This window comes from Archocentrus centrarchus, chromosome 10, assembly GCF_007364275.1.
Source record: "Archocentrus centrarchus isolate MPI-CPG fArcCen1 chromosome 10, fArcCen1, whole genome shotgun sequence".
In the NCBI taxonomy this organism is placed as follows: domain Eukaryota; kingdom Metazoa; phylum Chordata; class Actinopteri; order Cichliformes; family Cichlidae; genus Archocentrus; species Archocentrus centrarchus.
The window spans coordinates 10,586,160-10,606,802 of record NC_044355.1 but is presented as its reverse complement, the minus strand read 5'-3'; the positions used below and the strand labels follow the sequence as shown (position 1 = coordinate 10,606,802).

At 40.4% G+C, this 20,643-nt stretch overlaps 1 protein-coding gene across 4 annotated transcripts; it reads left to right on the top strand.

The window, feature by feature from the left end:
- Window positions 1–1,579: 1,579 nt before the first annotated feature.
- Window positions 1,580–16,285, top strand: lamp2 (lysosomal-associated membrane protein 2). 4 transcript variants are annotated; one of them, XM_030738762.1, is made up of 10 exons: window positions 1,580–1,767; window positions 4,544–4,656; window positions 5,435–5,645; window positions 5,732–5,893; window positions 5,977–6,404; window positions 6,523–6,642; window positions 7,864–7,912; window positions 7,994–8,158; window positions 9,367–9,391; window positions 15,365–16,285. In XM_030738762.1, exons 1-10 carry the CDS (start codon window positions 1,731–1,733, stop codon window positions 15,612–15,614), a joined length of 1,560 nt encoding a protein of 519 aa, XP_030594622.1. In that variant the 5' UTR covers window positions 1,580–1,730; the 3' UTR covers window positions 15,615–16,285. The 4 variants fall into 4 exon arrangements, with proteins under 4 accessions (XP_030594622.1, XP_030594624.1, XP_030594623.1 ...); XM_030738764.1 differs by lacking the exons at window positions 9,367–9,391; window positions 15,365–16,285 and adding an exon at window positions 15,115–15,314; XM_030738763.1 differs by lacking the exons at window positions 9,367–9,391; window positions 15,365–16,285 and adding an exon at window positions 13,904–15,258.
- Window positions 16,286–20,643: the final 4,358 nt, after the last annotated feature.

Here is a 20,643-nt window from a genome sequence, read left to right as displayed (position 1 = left end):
TTTTACAGTTTCAAGGCCATGTAGCCCGGTGATAGAGCTGTTTGTAATCACACAAAATGTGCCAAAAGAATGGAGCATTTCTTCTTGTTATAGAGTATAATGAAGCTGCTGAGGCAGTCCATTGTATAAGTAAACACATTTAAGTTTCTCTTTTGCTTTTTCTTTCAAGGTCATTTTTGTACATGCACCACAAAACATTTTAAATAATCCGACGTGGCAGTCCACTACATGTTTGGTTTTTGCTAACCCTTACTAAAAGCACAATACAATGAGAGGCCACATTCAGTCTTGTTACTACACACATACTCTACTTTTTTTCCCCTTTAAGTCTCCTTGTGGGGCTTGCTGAAAAGTGGGTGGAATATGCCTCAACACATGAGGAAGACTTTGATTGACTGATTGTATGAGTCTGTTAGATTGCTTCAGATTAAAGTAACTGTTTCAGTGGGTTATTTCATATTCAGTCACTGGTTTTCAAACATATTTAATTATATTTTATGGTGACCAGATCCCAACAACTAAACTTAAATGGAAGCTAAAGTTAGTTTTTATGGTCTTATAATCTTCAATATTCACATTTTCTATATTCTTGATTCATTATTACAATAACTGTTCTCCATCAGTCTTTTTTTGAGACATACAGTACTGTGCAAAATTCTTAATCCACCCTTCATTTCTTTATATCTTGCTAGGAAAATGGGAAATAAGTGCAGCAGTTTATTGAAACGTGCAAACATACATGGAAATGCAGTAAAGAAGTCAAAAACAGATTCTAACAAGGACATTCAAAGCTCCTCTTCTTCTTGGGGTTTTACTGGCAGTTAGCAAACCAAAAGCTCTTCTTTGGATGTTGGCTACCTTTTCTATTCTCTGTCAAGATGATCCCACACTGCTTTAGTAATGTTCGGACCGGGCTCTGGGGAGGCCAATCCATGACTGATAGTGTTTAATTGTATGTTTTTCTATCCAGGTATGCTGTTGCTGCATTGGCAGTGTCTTTGGGATTATTGTCATGTTGAAAAATAAACCCGTTGCCAATGAGACGCTTTACAGATGGTATTGCGTCATGGCTCAAAATGTGACGGTACTTTTCTGTGTTCTTAATTCCATCAAATTTGAAAAGATCCCCAATTTTACTGGCTGAAATGAAGAGTTTTGAGTGACTTAAACCAAAAAAAAAAAAAAAAAAACATTGCTCTGAAAATGGTCAGGTACAAGGACTGGACTAAAGATGAGTGAAAAGCAGCCAATGGCCAAATAAAAAACTTTGAAAGACCTTCAGAAGGCCCGGAGAACTAATTACAAGATAGTCTGGAAGCAAAATATACGAAGGGTTGCTCAAAACATCTGCATAGCGCGGTATATCTTATGACAGGCATCGAGTTTACTTTTGTATGAGTTTACTTTTGTAAATTAAGAGTTCAGTCACCCTAATTGTCACAGTATGAGAATCGTTAGTGAGCATTTTATGAGAAGCAATCAAACACTTAGCTTTTAACGAGCCTGAAAATGCACGCAGAGCACTAATTAGCCCCAATAAGGGAGGCTTAAAAGAGGGCTGCGGTCCACACCTCTTTCAGGGCTGGCACGGCGGTGCCTGTCATATGACTGTCATTTCCTGGTATAGTCGGTAGAGGCTGAGCCGCATCCAAACACCGTTACCCGAGCGTCTCTGTCGGTTGTTTTCATTTTCTCTCCAGCGACTGCTCCTGCAAAACCACCGAGCGACGATGCCCCGCTGCGTTTTACTTGTGGTGCTTGGAATCGGTATGTAGCTTCAAATTTGCTGCCAGTGAAGATGGGGGAGAAAAGAAATCGCAGTCTGTTTCTGAGAAGTGGCGTGATTAAACTTCTGGGACACACGCCGGGCCTGGCGCTTCAGGGCTAATGCTCATTGCTGTTCTGGGAAAAAGAAATAAAGCGCATAAACGCAGTAGAGAGAGGTGTTTAATTATATATAAATAAAACTGTTTTCTTAGAGTAAGCCTAAAGTACAGGCCTTTAGCAGTCCAGTCGTGATGGTTAGCAGTCGTAGCTTTGTGGCTAATTGTTACATACGTCAACACAAAACTGAAACGCAGCCAAACGGTCGCATGTATCTTTAAAATAAATAAATGCCTATATAGCTGCTGCTTGTCTTAAACAAAAATAGCCTATCTATCTAAAATGGGAAGTAGCTGTTACAACGTTAATTTTACAGCTAATGTTTCGGACAAGTAATGCTAGTATCTGATGGCTTAGCGGTTAGATAACACCAGCTCTAAATGCGAAAGTTCCAGTTAATCATGAACCCTAAACCCATCGGAGTCCTATGCGCTGCTAGATAGCCAGGCCGAGGTTACGAGGGCAGATTAATGTATTAGAAAGCGCGACATTAAATTAAGTGTGGGTGTGCTAGTTAGCGTTAGCCTTTTTTTTTTTTTTTTTTTTGACAGGTTACTGGAAATTAGCACGTGACCGTGCAGCTGGAAAGCTTTACCGTTTAGCCAAAGTGAAGTAGCACAAAAAGCTAAGCTAAATTATAGATTAGCGACAGCAGTTAACCCGGTTTATTAGAGATTTTGATTTCAGGTGCTCATGTGAAGTGAGACTGGGTTGAAATAACTTGTAATTGACTTCTAATTTAAACATCTGATTTCTGGAAAGTTCTCATCTACTGCAGGGTGGCACGAAAATATGCCACCCTGTCGGGAATCTTTCAGCTGTGTTGCAGCTATAAAGGACTATGTTGTGTACTGTTTTAATCTGATGGTTCCTGGAGTATTTCAGCTGCTGTTATCTCTGCTTGGCTTTAGTGAGATTTCATATTGAGTCTTGTGGACTTCATGGGTTTGTCACATTACTTGGAGACCTGAGACGATGACAAAGCATGCTGTTAAAACCATATAGTTTTATAAGTGGCCTTTGTCCCATGTTAAATTGTACACTTTGCTGGGCCAGTGTATCTTGCACAGTGTACTTTGTTTTAAATTGTCAAGTATTTAATTGGAAAATGGGAGAAATAAGAGCAGTTTATTGAAACATTTGCAAACATGAAAATACAGTAAAGAAGACAAAACAGATTCTAATTTTTCAACAAGCTTGATGGTATTTGGTATGGCCATCTTTTATATAGATCAGGCAAGATTTCTTGTAATTTCCTTAAGTAGTCTTCAAGAATAGCTCTCCACCCCTCTTGAAGGAAATTTGGATTCATCACTTTATACCTGCTGCCACTGACTTTCAGGCCAGTTCTGTTTAAGAATGGCTTTTTGACAGCTGCCCTTTGTCAAGTCCAGAAGGCCTAGAAAACAATGCTCAAAACTAGTTTGTGTGTAATATTGAAAAGTCCAGGACTCTGTTTTGGTCTAGACTTGCAGGAACTGAGACTTTGATGGACTAATGCTGAAACTCATGTTCACTCTGAGGCTGGTTTACATAGTTTTAAAGGGGATGAAAAACTAGGTCAAACTATAACTTCTAAGCTGTAGTTGAATATTCAGCTTTGCTTTTGGAAAGTTTAACTAGACAGTGAAAATAAAAGCAGATTCAGTTCTCCAAATGCTAAAGAAAAGGTGCTTTAGTGGCTCCAACAGCATAAACTAGACCAGCTGCTGGATAGGAAGAGATGATTCTGTCCAACTGTTAATAAAGACAATCAGTTAACCGATCTTAAATGCGTTTTCCATATAAGCTGCTGATATGGTTTGAGCTCTTAGTAAAAACATGTTAAATCTGCTGAATTGCTTCCTTTTGGACTTATGAATTAGTCTGACCTCAGTCACAGAAAGCCTTAATGAAGGCAGGACTTTCTAGAAGGAAGAAAATTAGTGGACGGGCCAAGTAATCTCAGTGTGACAAACATTTCACTTTACAGGTTCTTTTTCCTGTTTATCTGTGATTCAGCCTTAGTAACATTGCTATATGTGGTAAGGGCATATTTGCAAAAGTAACTTAAGATGCACTTTTTTGTAGTCCATCTTATGGACTGTAGTTTCACCACAGATGCACATCAGCAACACTATCACATTAAACAGTCTGAGCTTTTCTGTGCTCTAATTACATATTTGCTTGACATTTTTCTGAGTTATTTTTTTGGGACGGAACCCCTTAACCTTGCATATCTTTGACTTCAGCATCCTTGCTTGGGTGCTCCTTTCCCATTAGCTGTGGTTCTCTGGTGATTGTTGCATATATTAACCACTTCCTGTCTTTTTTTTTTTTTTTTTTTTTTTTTTTTTGTCACCAAGCGAATAACTCTGGTCTCAAAGTCTACAATTTGTTTAGTATTTTCTAGAAGCCACAACCCTCTGCTTCCTGGTTACACTAACACCTATGAATGGTCATGTGATAAGTGTTTGCAGGCACATTGGTATTGGACAAATTGTTTTCACCTCTTTAAAATATGGTAAAATGAAGGTCTATTGAGGATGTAGCTTGAGACTGTCACTTCTACATAATTTAGCGTACCTGTTTGTCAGCTACTTTCTAAAGGATAAAATGTCATGATTTCAATTTATGACTACACTTTCAGAAACTTTTTTTTTTTTTTTTTTCCCCTCAGTATTCCAGCTATCAAATGGCATCGAGTTCAATGTCACACAAGATGGAAAATTATGCCTCTATGCCGATTTAAAGCTCGTGTTCTCAGTTGACTATGAAGATCTTGATGATGAGGTGGGTGTTTTGTCCTAGCCACGTGAGCATGATTGATCCTCCTTAAAGTGTATATTTAGCACAGCAGTTTACAACAGTCCTTATGAAATGCTATGCTAATGTATAAAAGCAGTAAGACCACGTTATCAGTGACAGTGTAACCCACTATCATCATGTGAAAGGGAAATGTGGGAGTCACTAAAACAAGCAGATTCTTGCTGTTCAGCATTTTTAGTTGGTGTGTTTTCCTGCTGGATATCCTGCTATTGCAGTGTCCTGTGTAAGTGTGTGTGTGTGTGTGGGGTTTTTTTTTTTTTTTTGTTTTTTTTAAAAGATGGAACAGTTTTGTTAATGTTAAATTGAAAGTTAATACTTTGCCAACAGTGTAGAAGATGGCTTCTGGCTCTACAAAGTGAGGCAGTCACAAAAATGCCTTAAACCTGCATTCTTTCTAATGGTCAGCTGGCTGAAAAAATTTTTGTATAGAACTGAGAAAAGCTCCCCAACTCTGACATCAGGAAACACTTTCCTGATGACTTCTTGGTTTTATTAGTCTCAAATGAGGTTGATCTGGGGCACTTACTAACCACTGGTGGCAGCATAAGCTACACTAAACAGGAGGTGCTGAGATGACCATCTTTTATACTGTCTGTGCTTGCACCTTGCCTACTTAGCAGCTGGTGGTTTTGTTTAAATTAAAACTTATTGTTGTTGCAGCTGTCTCAAGAACTTGACTAAGTCAAGTGTTTTCAGACTAACCTCAAACTTGTACGTTCAGTTACACTCTGCCCTTTTTCAGATTCAGACAGCGGCGTTTCCTCTTCCCGATGATGCCAAATCAGATGAAAGTACATGTGGTGAGACACAATCAGTGCTGAAGCTTAATTTTGGAGCGGGAAACTCGTGGAGTTTTACCTTCTCCAAAACTGGAGAAAGTTACCAGGCTGACACGATCAACTTTACCTACAATCTTGGTGATCCCGTCTACTTCCCAAACACAAAATCAGAGGGTAAATTCTGCATTTCTTGGTGCTGATTTAAAAATGGACCTCAGTGACTGATTTATTACTGATGTCATTTTTGGGTTTCTTTTTAGAGCTTGTAACTGTGACAACAATGCCTACAATTACAAACGTAGGTGTGGACACTAGCTACTCGTGCAAAAGTGCTGAAGAGCTGAAAGGTGGTACTGTCAGCATGACTCTGTCAGATGTGCTTATACAAGCTTTCATCAGTGATGGCATTATGAGTGACTCAAGTAAGTACATGTGCTGTGACACAGCTCATCCTGGCTGTAGTGTTTCTCACATTTGTTTACATTTGCTTGTTTTATCCTCACAGTAACCGGCTGTGCTGCAGATCAGTCTGTCATTACAGAGACCACTGTCCCGACCACTGCGCCCAATACCACTGTCCCGACCACTGCGCCTAATACCACCACTCCTACTGCCCCGACCACTGCGCCTAATACCACCACTCCTACTGCCCCGACCACTGCGCCTAATACCACCACTCCTACGACTGCGCCTAATGCCACCACTCCTACGACTGCCCCGACCACTGCGCCTAATGCCACCACTCCTATGACTGCCCCGACCACTGCGCCTAATGCCACCACTATGACTACCCCTAAGACTACTCCTGTTACCACCCCAGTCCCCACCCTCCCTGTACCCACTACGGGGAACTACAGCATCAAGGTTGACGAGAACAGCACAGCCTGTCTGTTGGCCAACTTCGGCCTGCGGATTGCTGTTAAGCAGGGCGAGGTATGTTTCATATACTCAGAATTCTAACAATGTAATTCTATGGACTTAACAAATAACTGGCCCAATGAGCCTTCTCAGTCCGTGTTTGACTTTGCTTCTCTTCTTGCTGCTGGCTTAGAAATTGTTGGACATGAACTTTGATCCCAGCGGGGCCAGTGTCTCTGGATCATGTGGCATCAACAGCAGTGAGCTTGTTTTGAAATCTAAAGAAATGACCATCAATTTCACCTTCACCAATGTAAGTCCTGTCAGTGAAATAATTTATCCATGTAGTAGATTAGGGTTGTCAAACTTATTTTCATCAGTGAGCACACTACATACAGTTCTACATTTCAGACCCTGTTTTACAGTCCTCTGATTTGACAACTCAGTACCTGGTATGAGTATAATTGCCTATACCATGTAGTTTTCTACAATTTAAGACACTGCATTTTTATTTTCTGCTGCGCCCTGTGACCAGAGAAGCAGTGGTCTACTCAGACCTCCCTCAGCCAGCTCTTCCAGGGGGACATTAAGGTGTCCTGGGTCTGCCTCAGGGTCTTTTCCTGGTTGGCCATCCAAACCACCTCCCTTGGGAGGTGTCAAGGATGCATTCCAGGCAGATGCTCAAACTGCTTCAACTGGCTCCTTTCAAGTCCCTCACCCTGTCTGAGGCTGAGCCCAGACACCATTGAGAGGAAGGGCATCTGTCCTTTTTACAGCTTCATAAAATCTTGCTATCTGGTTAAGTGACAGAATTCCATTTCCTTGTCCAAACTGTCATGTGGTCAGTATGCCCCAATGCTGTGTCCCTTGTTTTAACCAGTCGGACTCAAAACTCACTCAGCTGTCATTTTACTGACGCGAAAGAAGAGGAAATGGCTGCAGTTGATATGTTACAATCTTTAATAGTGAACAGTTACTAGTTATGCCATTGCTGTTTAGGAGCATTTGGACCTGGAAATGACATTAGACTTAAAGACTGGATAGTTTTGTGGCTCTGTTCTTTCATGTGACTTCAAAGTCACAACAGTTTGAAACGTTTAACTATTTAACTTTATTTGGTTCTAAAGGCCTCCTATTTGCCAAATAGAATAGAATGCCTTTGTCATTATACAATGAGATTGGAAGGTCATTCCTGTTCAGTACACCTGAAGAAGTGTTGTCTCAGTCTTTGGATTTTTTTTTTTTTTTTAAATATTAAATGACTCAGCTCTCCCAGAGTCTCGTATCTGTGGTTGAACTTGTGAAGAGATACTGCGTCATGGTTGTGTAACACTACATAACTTCATGTTTTCTAGTCTCAAGTGCTCACTAACAATATCACTTATTACCAACAAAGAAGCAAAATATTTTAAATCTCACTGTCAGTGACTGTATTTAGAGCTTTTGGAAAATGTCATTGACTTATTTAATTTTTTTTAAATAAAGCCCTCATTTTTTTTTTTCTCCCCCATTTTCTGTTTCTAAACTTTTACAGGACACAAAGAAATTCCGTCTACATGCGCTCAATGTCAGCTTGACCTCTGGTAATTAAAAGAATCCCTTATCCACATATCAGGCATTGCACTGAGAAGACTGCTAACTCTGTGGTGCCTGTTTCTCTGAAGGTTCTCCTGTGGGGAGCACCAACCTCAGTCTGTGGGAGGCATCTGTCGGCAGCTCCTACATGTGTAACAAGGAGCAGACCTTCAACATCACTGACTCACTTACCATCTACACCTTCAGCCTGCATGTGCAGCCCTTTGGTGTGCAGAAAGGTGTTTTCAGTACAGGTAGGTTATTCTTAAATCTCCTTTGGTCACCTGCGCAGTGGCTGTCTTCACTGGCGGGGGGGGGGGTTAATGGATCAAGTGCCAGTTAAAGGGTTGGTATTTAGGGCAAACATTTTAAACAAATCTACTTTGTGTTAGAACTATTCATGTCATCCAGTCCTTCATAACTGTGCATATTTGTGATATTGGCTATACCTGGTGGAGTTTGGACCTGGATCTCATTTTCTTTTGTCTTAGTATTTTCACTGCTTCCTCTAGTCCAGTGAGTAGTGATGGGGGGGGGGGGGTTAAAACCAAAGTCTCTAGCAAACACTAAGTGGTTTAGATTAGAACAAGACAATGACATTAAGTTGTCTTGCATTAATGTGACTTTAAAAAAAAAAAAAAAAAAACGCATCGCAAATGTAAGGCGAGCATATGGCAAATATATATAAAGGTTCTCTTTGGTAGTGCAAAAGACTATTAGGTTTTCTGAGGTAGTGCTTTGCTTCTGGTGACTTGGCATCAGATTTTTGTTGCTGATGAAATAGTTGGAAGCTGTGGAAAGTCTTCCAGCAACCTTAACTAACACTTTTTAGACAAATTATCCTGTTAAATTAAAACTGTATTAGAGGTGTTCACTGCCTATTAGCCACTGCCACTAAACAACAGCTAATATGGTTGTTGGAATACTGTTGAACAGAATGTGTATGTGTTGGCCAAGTAAACACTTAAGTGTCTAATACTTGTCTAAATGGGTGTTACTGACCTCTTTGAAATTCCTCAAAGTGGTGTTCAGTGTCAGCTGGAGGAGGAAGACAACACCACTGATATCAGTACTATTGCAGATCAATATCTAATCCAATGGTAACTGTTAGTGTTGATTCTTTGACAACCATAGGCAGTGCTAGGACTCCTAATATCAGATGTTCCTACATATCAAAAATCTGGGTGCCACCAGAATTTTATACATGCAACCAGTTTACTAGCATGACTGAAGGAAGCTGTGCTGTAATGACTAAAGTTCATGAAAATGAGGTCTGGGTCATCCACCTAATATCCACAATTTTTTTCTGAGTAAAAACAGAGTTGAAAGGAGGGAGATTTTGGTGTTTAAAGACTCCAGATAATCTGAACTATTGTCCTGCCGCTTCACTTGAGCATCTCCGGATGTTTTTAATCAGAAACTTACTGTTCTGTCTGCTGACTGACTCTCTCTTTATCTGCAGCCCAAGAATGTTCATTGGACGACACCAGCATCTTAGTCCCAATCATTGTTGGCGCTGCTCTGGCTGGCTTGATTCTCATTGTAGTGATTGCTTATGTGATTGGTCGAAGAAAGACTTACGTTGGATATCAGACCCTTTAAATCCAGATTGCAGTCCTGTGATGTCATGGGGGTTCCCAAGCCTGGTCCTTGGGCATCATGTTCTAATATTCAGGAGATGGTCTAAAACAAAGTCTCAGCAGTTTTGTAAAATATCAGTGTGGGAGGATGAAGATTTTCTGTCTGTCAGAGCTGCTGCTGATTGAGGCATAAATTAATTTTTTATAAAGATGCAGGATTTGCTCTCAAGGACCAAACTTGTCTACCCCCCCAGTGTCTTCTTTTTTTTTTTTTTTTTTTTTTTTTTTTTTTTTTTTTTTGTCTTTGTGTTGTGCTTTTTTGTTAATGGCAAAGTGCAAGATCTACAAAGCACTTCTCTAAAATTTGGATCATCTTTTACAGATGAAATGCCTACCATTTACCCTTTAACAAAAAACCTGGACATAATTTTCCACATTTCTAGCATAAAGTGTGACCATGTAAATCACTTGCTGTGGGATCCTGCACTTGCTCAGCAGATGTTCCCCTTGTTTAATTTCTCAATGTAAAAATGCATATTTACAATTTTCATCCCTTAACAATTGAAGTTTCCAAATTTTTTTTTTTTTTTTTTTTTCCCCCCCCCCTTCCTTTCCCCTGAATCAAGACTCAAGCTTTGTTTTGTTTTGTTTTTTTTGTTCCATGATGTTCACTAACAAATGTCTGCTCCATTTTGGAAAGCTGTAGAGAAATGTACCTTAGCCCATGTTTGCCCCTGTAGAGCAGGAGAAACATTGGATATGTCCTGATTATGTGGCTCCAGTCATGGTGTTGAACATGTTGTGCTGTAAAGGCACATGTGGGGCTAATGACTGACAATGGTGCATTCACAGTAAATTGTAAAGACCCTGAGACAAACCCATGAGTAGTGAAGCCATTGTTGGTGGTAATTACATTTGCACATGCTCTGTTCAGATGAAAACTAAAGACATTTCCCCTTTGCAGAAGACATTTTGGCATTAAGTTTGGAAAAGGGATCATATTGTGTAGATATTCACTTCCAGGACAGATGATTCTGGAATTTACATGTAAATGCACTAAAATGCTCTTTTTGATGAAACTGTCACATGATCTCATGTTTGGTTTTAAAAAAACAAAAAAGGGCTTTGGCCTGAGCTGAGGACTGTGGCTGCTGCAGGATTAGTGAGTGTTAAAGCCTCTAAAAACTTAGATTTCAGAGCTCTGCATCTGTAAAATGTTGGTCACTGAACAAGATTAAGACAAAACTAGCACAGGAATAGTTTGCCATGTTGGGGAAACTTGAGATGATCTCTACAGCTCTAATACATGTTTAATCAATGCATCAAAGTCAGTCTGTTTTCCAAAATGCCAAACTGTTCCAGCTTATCTGTCTCTGTAGGACCTCAGGCTGTGGTTTCATCAGATTTTTCTAACAAATGTGCAAACAACCACAACTGCCAGAATAACTGACATTAAATTTAAGAGGCTGAAAGCAGGTTTTCAGGATCTTTATATCAGGGAGTTGCAGAGAAGTAGTGTTGGATGGCAGGCCACAGGATGTTTGTAATGAGAGCCTGTGTGACACAGTAGCTGTATTAGTTCAGAGTGCTGTGTACTGTTTGCTCATTGCAGCCAGGAATTGCATTTTTGAAGTTGCTTATAAAATTTGCTTTTCCCAGGGCACTGTACATGTGTATAGTTAATGGCACTTAAGAGCTTTGACTTTTGCTTGCAATGTTTGTATTTCAGCTTTGTACAAGTTGCCTTAATGATCAAGATGGTTTTGCAGCATAAACACTTCAACACCTGTCAAATCTAACAAGCTTTGCTCAGTAAAAACTGTTTTGTGCATTCAGTAACTCACTGCTTACTTGCTGCATGATTTGGCTCCTTATTTAATTCCCCTCCACTCGTGCAGAAGATTGCACACACATAGAAAGGGAATCTGTGCTGCAAGACAATCTCAGTTAATGTGTTATGTTGAAACAACTGACTGCTGATTTCATCTGCCTTATCATGCTGTTAGCTATAATAAATTGGATTTCAAATTGTCAGTGGCGCTTTTAGTGTTTTCTATGGAAATAAAAAAAAAAAATTAAAACCGCAAGCGGTGATATCGGGCCCTCGCACTCCGCGCGCGTCGACCCGTGGCGCTCGTCGACCCGTGCCGCACTCGGAGGTTTTGTGATCGTGATGGGTCTCTAGAAAGTTGAATTCTTTTATAGGAAAAGGTATCTTTTGCTCTCGGCATAGAGGCAATGGAATATTTGGGGGTGTGGTCACGGCTCCAGCATGCAAAATAGGGCATGGGTCTGATTGACTTTTTTGATGGGCTGTTTGTCTAGATGATGTGGAGCCAATTTGGTCTCACTGGGTGAAATGCCCTAGGAGGAGTTCATTCAAATAGCAGGCCTGAAAATGGCAAAAATTGACACTTTCAATTGAAGATGCTGGACTTCCTGTAGGGTTTGGAGTATGGCTCCAAGAGACTTTTTTGTATGTCTTAGGATGTTACATGAGTGTGCAAAATTTCAGAGCTGTAGATAAAATGTAACTCAGGGGCTAGCTAAAAAACATGGTATATTATGATATTTAAAGCTGCCAGTAGGGGGCGCTCTAACGTTTATGGACTTTATGCATATCAATGTGTTCAGGGCAGGAGGCTTATCAAATAGATGAGGATTTTGTAAGGAATGGTGAAAGATATTTCATGTATTTCAGAGCAAAACTAATTCTGTGGACGGTCATACAAATTTTCATTTGCTTCTGTAGGGGGCGCTATTGCGCCTACAGTCTTGAATCTGTAGTTATGGATTCAGCCTGGGTGTGTACATGAGTGATTAAATTTTCAGCCTGATCAGACAAAGCATGTGCGAACAAGTGCACAAACAATTTTGGTGGTGAGGGAGAAAAACGAAGGCCAAATTTAATGGCCTGGTGTGACAAGGCCGTTTAATATTTTGTAAAGATTTCCACAATATTTGATGGGCTACTTGTGTAGATGATCTGGAGCCAATTTGGTGTCAGTGGGTGAAATGCCCTAGGACGAGTTCGTTCAAATAGCAGGCGTGGAAATCGCAAAAATTGACACCTTCAATTGAAGATGGCCGACTTCCTGTAGGGTTTGGGGTATGGGTCCAAGAGACTTTTTTTTACGTCTTAGGATGCTACACGAGCCTGTACATTTTCATACATGTAGATAAAACGTAGCTCCGGGGCTACTCAAAAAACTTGCTATTTTAAGATATTCCGAGCTGCCACTAGGCGGCGCTCTAACGTTTATGGACTTTATGCATATCAGTGTGTTCAGGACAGGGTGCTTATCACACCACTGAAGTTTGAGCCAGATTGGGCAAGTTGGCTTTGAGTTACAGCCATTTTTGTGTTCATGGCGAATCATCGAACTTTGCCGTCCCATAAGGGTCACGCCCTTTTGTCAAAAACTCACAGTTTTGAAAACACAGTAAGTCCAACTTCTTAAGGCTTTCCAGGTGAAATTTGAGATGGTTCTGCTAAACCACCTTGGAGCTGGACCTCCAAGTGTAAAATATGACATTTCCTGTTCCCACTAGGTGGCGCTGCGACTGATATTAAATATTGTCATATGTATGTGTTCAGGGGGGCACCCTCATCCTACTGGAGAAGTTTGATGCACATTGGATCATGTAGGTATGAATGAGAGGCAATCAAAATTTCATGGCGAATGATCAAAGTTCAAAGGGGCATAAGGACCCCTCCCCCTTGGCAAAAACTCACCATTTTCGAGATTTAGATTCCCCTGGGGGTGTAGGTTACACAAACCAAATATGAAGATGATAACGTCTAAAACCTCTGAGTTATTAGAAAAAGTGTGAGGGCTGCAAATCGCCAAATTTGCATAATTAATTCAAAATGGCGGACTTCCTGTTGGGTTTAGGGCATGGCTCCAAGAGGATTTTTGTGCGCCTGGACATGATATACATGTGTATGAAGTTTCATTCATGTACGTGAAACACAGCGGTGGGGCTCCAGTTTAGGGGGCGCTAGCGAGCCATTTGGGCGCGCCCTTGCCCGAGCCCATTAAAATACTTAAATTTTCACCAGGTGTGACGCATGTGCAAAGTTTCATGAGTTTTTGAATATGATAAAGCCCCCAAAAAGCCAATTCATTTGCCTGAATAATAATAAAAATAAAAATAAAAATAATAATAATAATAATAATAATAAAAATAATAATAATAAACGAAGCAATTACAATAGGGCCTTCGCACAGTTCGTGCTCGGGCCCTAAAAAAAAAAAACATGCTGTTGACCCACTTGAGTAAATGTTTATGCTTTAAATACCAGGAAAATTTCCTTATCACACTACTTCTCTCTTTCAGCTTTCCTTGCAGTAACATTTTGTCCTTTTGTTAAGCCTATGAGACATTCACCTCTCTGCTCTCTTCACTTCTATCTAGCTGAGGAATGCCAGGCTGATGGGGAGAGCTTCCTTGTTCCCATAGCTGTTGGAGTTGCCCTGCTTGTTCTCATTCTTATTGTTCTGCTGGCCTATTTCATCGGGAGAAAGAAAAACATGGCCACCGGCTACGAGTCTTTCTAATTCTTCATTCAGAGCTTTCTGCTATACACTGGAGAGTTGCTGCCTCTGACTAAGTGTGAAAAATCGCCATTATGTGTTGTATTGCTGTGTCTGTGCTGAGAGGTGTTCACAGGCTGACTTGTCTTGCTGAGAGCTGGATTGATGCAGTTCTTGTCTGTAATTTTGAAGCTGCAGCTTAGCCTCACATAAAGACTGGAAACGGTGACTCTGCATCTTTACAGATTTAACAGAAGTCTGTGTACCAGCACCTCCACAGCTCATTTAAGAGGTTTTCACACATGCACTCATACCCTAAACTTTTAACACGGAAACAGCCAGCTACTGTTCACTTGCTGAAAAGGGCAAGTGGGTGTCATGTTCTGCCTGCTTACTACACCCAGGCAGCTCCATCATGGCCTCAACTGCATGGAGAGTTTCCAGTAGTGCATATAAAGTAGACCATTTCCTGCTAGAAATCTTTTAAAGAACATGTTAAATCTCTTGGTTATGCTGCACAAATTAAGCGGAATAAATGAATTTGAGGGACTATATTGTTTGGGTGCTGTAACATTCAGGAGTCCTACACATAGATGGCAAAAAATTCATATTATAATCCAGTCACAAAGAACTTTATTTTGACATGGTGCCCTTTTACCACTTTTTTTTTTCTCCCGTTTAGTCCACAGGTTGTATTGACACTGTCCACATTAACCTGATGAATTTAACCTGTTGAGCTGATTTTAAAGATGCTCACATGACCAGTTTCCAGTGTTTATGCTAAGGTGTGCTGACCAGCTTTTTATCAGCAGGTGTAAGAGGTATTGATCTGGTTTGGTAAGAAGGCCTTTTGGTGCATTTTCTAAAAGTCCAAACATTTACTGCATTTTCTTTAATTACTACTCACCTGAATTATCTTTTGTGTGTTTTGTGGTATTTAACTATCCTTCCCTGTAATCAACACTAGTTATGTTGCTGACTCCACTTTCTGGGCTCTTCTCGCTGCTTTTTGCTGCTTTTCTAACCCAAACTCCCAGTCTTTTTTTTTTTTTTTGCACTAACCTGCCCTTTCTGTGTCTCTCTTTCTGTCAGCTGAAGAGTGCTTCCTGGATTCTGATTTGAGCTTTTTGGTGCCCATCGCAGTGGGCGTGGCACTCAGCTTCCTAATCATCCTTGTGCTTATCTCTTACCTGATTGGTCGGAGGAAGAGTCGCACTGGCTACCAGTCCGTATAATTCAACCCAGCTGCTTCTCCTGCCCCTCACTGCTCCTTTAAAAAAAAAAAAAAAAAACTTCCCAGCACTCTCCTGCCCAGATTTCTGCTCTTTTGTTTCCCGTGAGGCAGCGTCTTCCTAAAAATAACCTTTCAGCTTATTTCGCAAACCCTGTTTCAAATTTCTCCCCGCCGTTTTGCTTTGATGCCAGTGACTGAATCAAGTTCCAAAACATTTATGATCGATATTGCATCGTTTGATTATAGATCGCATGTTTTAAAAGTTAAATTTATGGCTGTGATTAGCCTTCCACTTCCTCCTCCCTTCCCTCCCGCCACCCCAGAGAGGCTTTTTGCTCTCAGTTTCTGTGCTGTATAATAGTATATGTGTAAATTACTCTCTTGTATAGGATGAATGACACTGATTTTTGATGACATGAATGTACAAGCAAGCTAATAGAACCACTGTCATTTCCCAGTAAGTCTTTAAACTCCATGTAACATGAACCTCTACCTGATGCACGCTTGAGGTCACTTAATTGTAGCTTGATTAAAGGGATGATAACAGGACACCTAACCAGCATTGGGACCAGCTTTCTTTAGTTTTGTTTAAATGAGACGTGTTCAGTTTTTGTCACTCATGGTAGGACAACTCTGTTCCTGAAATGTACATTTGTTTACACGTGACTACTTGGTCAGCTTATCATGGTGGTGTTCCCTTGTAACCTTGTGATATTTCAGAAACACATACAGTAGACTCAGGCCTACACTAATCACTGGGATCAAACTGCACACTACCCCCTCCGTGTGATAGTACACTAATGAGAAGTTCAGGTGTGAAGACGACATTTCCTCAAGTCGCACCGTTTCGTTCATGTGATTCTGAGCGTCCGGTCGCTCCCTGACAGTTTTCGTGCCTTTCTGTTGCGCACCTCTCGAGTTGCTTGCTTGAAGCTTGTCTCCATCTGATGAAGAATGTGAATGTGATGAGCTTGTTTGACATAAGTGGGGAAACAAATAAAGTTTCATTCTTGTTTTGTATCACTGTCACTCTTCTTTCAGTTTCTACTTTACTTGTGAAGGTGCAGACCGAGACAGAAAATTCTTGTCCTACAGCCAATGTCTTCATGTCCAAAGCCCCCCCCCCCCTTTTTTTTTTTTTTAAATGTACAGCAGTGATATTGACAGAATATTATGCTTTAAAAATGTAAGCGCATGTTACAAGGTAGTTTCAAACATTTAGAGTTACAGAGGCCATCCCAGCTGCCTTTGTGTACACTGTGGACGGGTTGGGAGTCCAATGCTCGGATAATATACAGATACAGACAGTAATTCACACCCACAGCCAATTTAAAATTGCCAATTAACCCAAAAGATGTAGGAGGCAGCCAGGAACCTTCTTCCTGTGAGGCAACAGTAGTTAAAGTCCTGAATTGACCATGTTTACTCTCTGGCAATGTACAATGTACTATCAGTATAAACACCAAAGTTGATTGTGGTCTGATGGCATTAGAGAAGACAAAGTCACCAAAACTGGTTGAGAACCATGAATGCATCACCAAATTTCACGATCTATTTAGTTCAAGAATTTAAAGGATGTATCTGCTTAAAAAGATTATTTTGTAATCCGTTAATCTGACAACATCCTGAGAGTGCTGCAGGTGAAGCTCTCTTCCTTTAATATCACATTAGAGGAGCATTTCATTAAAAATAAAATGTCTCATCAGGTCTTGAAACACCCTCAAAGCTTTTTTTATGTCGTACTGAGGTTTTTTTTTTTTAAATTGTAATGTGAAATTGTTGGAATGTTTGATTAAAAACATTTTATAACCTGTTACTACAATAACCCAGCTAGCAGAGAATATTAACGCAAAATTGGCAAACGAGGGTCCTTCAGGGGTGGCCGCAGTGAATCATCTTCCTCCATCGCACCAAACATCCAAACCATCTCAGCCTTGCCTCTTAAACTTTGTCTCCAAACTGCTCAGCCTGAGCTGTCCCTCTGATGTACTCATTTCTAATCTTGTCCCTTCTGGACATTGCCACTGAAAATCTTAACATTTTCAGTTCTGCCACCTCCAGCTCTACCTCCTGTCTTTTTGTCAGTGCTGCCATCTCCAAACCATACGTCACAGGAGGTCTCTGCCCACTCCACCCCGCCTGAACCCTCTTCTTCACCTTTCTTGTGCACTGTCCATTGCTTTGGATGGTTGACCTCATTTAATTAAACTCATCTGCCTTCACTACTTTTGCTCCTTGCATCATCACTGTTATACCTGTCTCCCTCTCATTCATACACGTATTCTGTCTTGCTTCTACTGACTTTAATTCCTCTCCAGAACATACCACCACCTCTCCAGACTCTCTTCCACCTGCTCCTTACTCTCACTACAGATTACAATGCCATCTACAAACATCATAGTCCACAGAGACTCTTGCCTAACCTCATCTGTCAGCCTGTCCATCACCAAAGCAAACAAGATGGGGCTCAGGGCTGATCCCTGATGTAATCCCACACCCACCTTTAGCCCATCTGTCACTCCTACCACACATCTCGCCACTGTCTTTCTGTCCTCATCCATGTCCTGCACCAGCCTCACTCATACACTGTATTGGCAAAAGTATTCACTCACCCATCCAAATCATTGAATTCAGGGGTTTCAATCACTTCCATGGCCACAGGTGGATAAAACCAAGCACCTAGGCATGCAGACTGCTTCTACAAGCAGTCTGTGGATGCTGGGGAGCAGAGGTCACCAACTCCCTGCAGATTTAATCACTACAGACCTCCAAACTTCATGTGGCCTTCAGATTAGCTCAATGCGTAGAGAGCTTCATAGAACAGGTTTCCATGGCCGATCAGCTGCATCAAAGCCTTACATCACCAAGTGCAATGCAAAGCATTGGATGCAGTGGTGTAAAGTACGCCACCACTAGACTCTAGAGCAGTGGAGATGTGTTCTCTGGAATGATGAATCATGCTTCTCTGTCTGGCAATCTGATGGATGAGTCTAGGTTTGGCGGTTGTCCTGACTTCAACTCGATAGACCACCTTTGGGATCAATTAGAGCAGAGACTGCGAGCCAGGCCTTCTCATCCAACATCAGTGTCTGCACTTCTGGAAAAATGGTCAAAAATTCCCATAAATGCCCCTAAACCCTGTGGAAAGCCTTCCCAGAACAGTTGAAGCTGTTACAGCTGAAAATGTTGGGCCAACATCACATTAAAACCTATGGATTAAGAATGGGGTTTCACTCAAGCTCATATTCATGTGAAGGCAGATGAGTGAATACTCTTGACAATATAGTGTCGCTACTTCTCTGCTGCTATCAACTTCCTCCTGCAGTACCACAGCTTTTGGCACCGTGTTGTGCTTTCTTGAGATCACAAAAATACAACTCTCTCTGACTTTCTCTAAACTTCTTCATTAATACTGTCAAAGTAAACATCACATCTGTAATACTCTTTTCGGAATTAAGCCATACTGTTGCTAGCCGATCATCACCTATCTTTTTAACCCAGCTTCAACAACTCTTTCCGATAGCTTCATGATCAGAATTAAATTATACACCACGATCACCTAATGGGACTTCACCCAAATTGTGCTTAAGGTCACATTTATAATTGTCAGTGGATTTTAATTCTGATTAGTTTGTGCAATACAGTCAACTGGTGACAAGAAAAGTTATCTCTTGCTTTCTGTACTTCAGACATTACAATAACCTGTGAATTGAGGTAGATGAGCTACTACAGCACTGACATTCTGGTTTATAAAACATTCCTCTAGTGCGACTTGTCGATAAAGCGCTTTGACTGTAACATTTTGAGGATACATTGGTGGACACAATTGGGTAATAGATTCATGAAATATTTTTTATGGAACATTCCTACAATGTTAGACGGAAGTGGTAACATTTTTAGTTTTAAATTTTCATTATGTTGCTTGGATGATGTTTTTCCACCCTTGTCATGTAATATTGTGGGAATGTTTCATCAAATATTATATAATCTGTGACCCCAACCTATCGTCAAAATGCTGCAGGCAGAATGTGATGTCATGGTTCAACGTTTAATGTTGCAGAAATATTATTTGAAGAAATAAACATCATTAGAACTTGTAGGTAAAATTTGCTAGTGTTGTCTTGTTGTCAGTGAGTCTTGTGACCAAACTGCATTCAAAGGTTAACGGCCATGAATGTTTACCCTGCTGAGTGAACAAATTGCTCAAACTGTCCATTTGACTTTGCTCAGATACCTGCTTTTTATAACCTGTAACAGCACACACAGGCATGACTCGCACTCCAGCTACTGCCATGAAAACAAGTTGACCCTGAGGTTTGCACAACGCTGAATCGATATGGAGATGAGTATGAACACTGAGTTTGTATCCATCCATCCATTTTCTTCTGCTTAAACTTTTTCTTAATATTTTATCTGACCTCAGAACCCAAAACACAGAAAAACACATAAGTGGTACCCCATCTTTTGCCACTACAGACTGCACTGTTGACAAAATGTAGACATGCCCTTCAGACAGTGGTTCTCACACTGCCATGTTCTTTTTAGAGTGAAGAGGATTTCTCCTGGCAGTCCTTCCAAACAAGCCATCCTTGCTCAGTCTTTTTCTAATTGTGCTGTCATGAGCTTTAACATTTAGTATGCTAACTGCAACTAACTAGAGCCTCAGGGTCAACTTGTCTCATGGGGTTTTTTTTTACAGTGTCTCTGAGCATTGCATGGTCTGAGCTTGGGGTGAATTTACTAGGATATCCTCCTCAGAAAACTCTGGCATTATGTTTACACATACCTGGATGTCTGCTCCTGGGAAGTTGTTTTGAAATTGCCTTATAACCCTTCCCAGACTGATGGACAGCAATGGTTCCTTCTCTAAGTTCATTGCTGATATCTGTACTCCTTGGCATTGTGTTAACACACATTTGAATACTCCAAACCAGAAAAATTACAGAACTTTAATAGCTTTTAAATCAGTTCTGTGACTTTTCAGTTTTACACTCAATATAATTTGTGGAGCTTCATTTAAAAATCTAGAATTCAGATGTGCTTAAAGCGGGTTTAACAGTGTATCATATATATATATATATATATATGGTGCAGGCTGTTAGTCATGTGGAAGAAAACTTGAAGTACATACCAGAACACTGTATTTATTGTAAGAGCTATTATAGGAATAAATACAACACTGATACCAAGTTTAGTAGCATAGTTCAGGCAGGATTAACACTATCACAGAAAAGTTATATAATTAAAATGGTACAGACCTTTCACAAACTATTTCACAGCACAGTATGTCTCTTTATTGATCAGTTATGTATAGTATTTCATTTTCCAAAGCGAATGTTTTTACAAAAGAAGAAGTGATACTTTATCATAAATGTATAATGCTGTTC

What these genes read in the sequence shown, in the direction of transcription:
- lamp2 (XM_030738762.1), top strand. Translation starts at nt 1,731, where the DNA reads ATGCCCCGCTGCGTTTTACTTGTGGTGCTTGGAATCG. An exon ending in CCCAAACACAAAATCAGAGG is followed by an intron (nt 5,646 to 5,731) that starts GTAAATTCTGCA and finishes GTTTCTTTTTAG; the next exon opens with AGCTTGTAACTGTGACAACA. An exon ending in CAATGTCAGCTTGACCTCTG is followed by an intron (nt 7,913 to 7,993) that starts GTAATTAAAAGA and finishes GTTTCTCTGAAG; the next exon opens with GTTCTCCTGTGGGGAGCACC.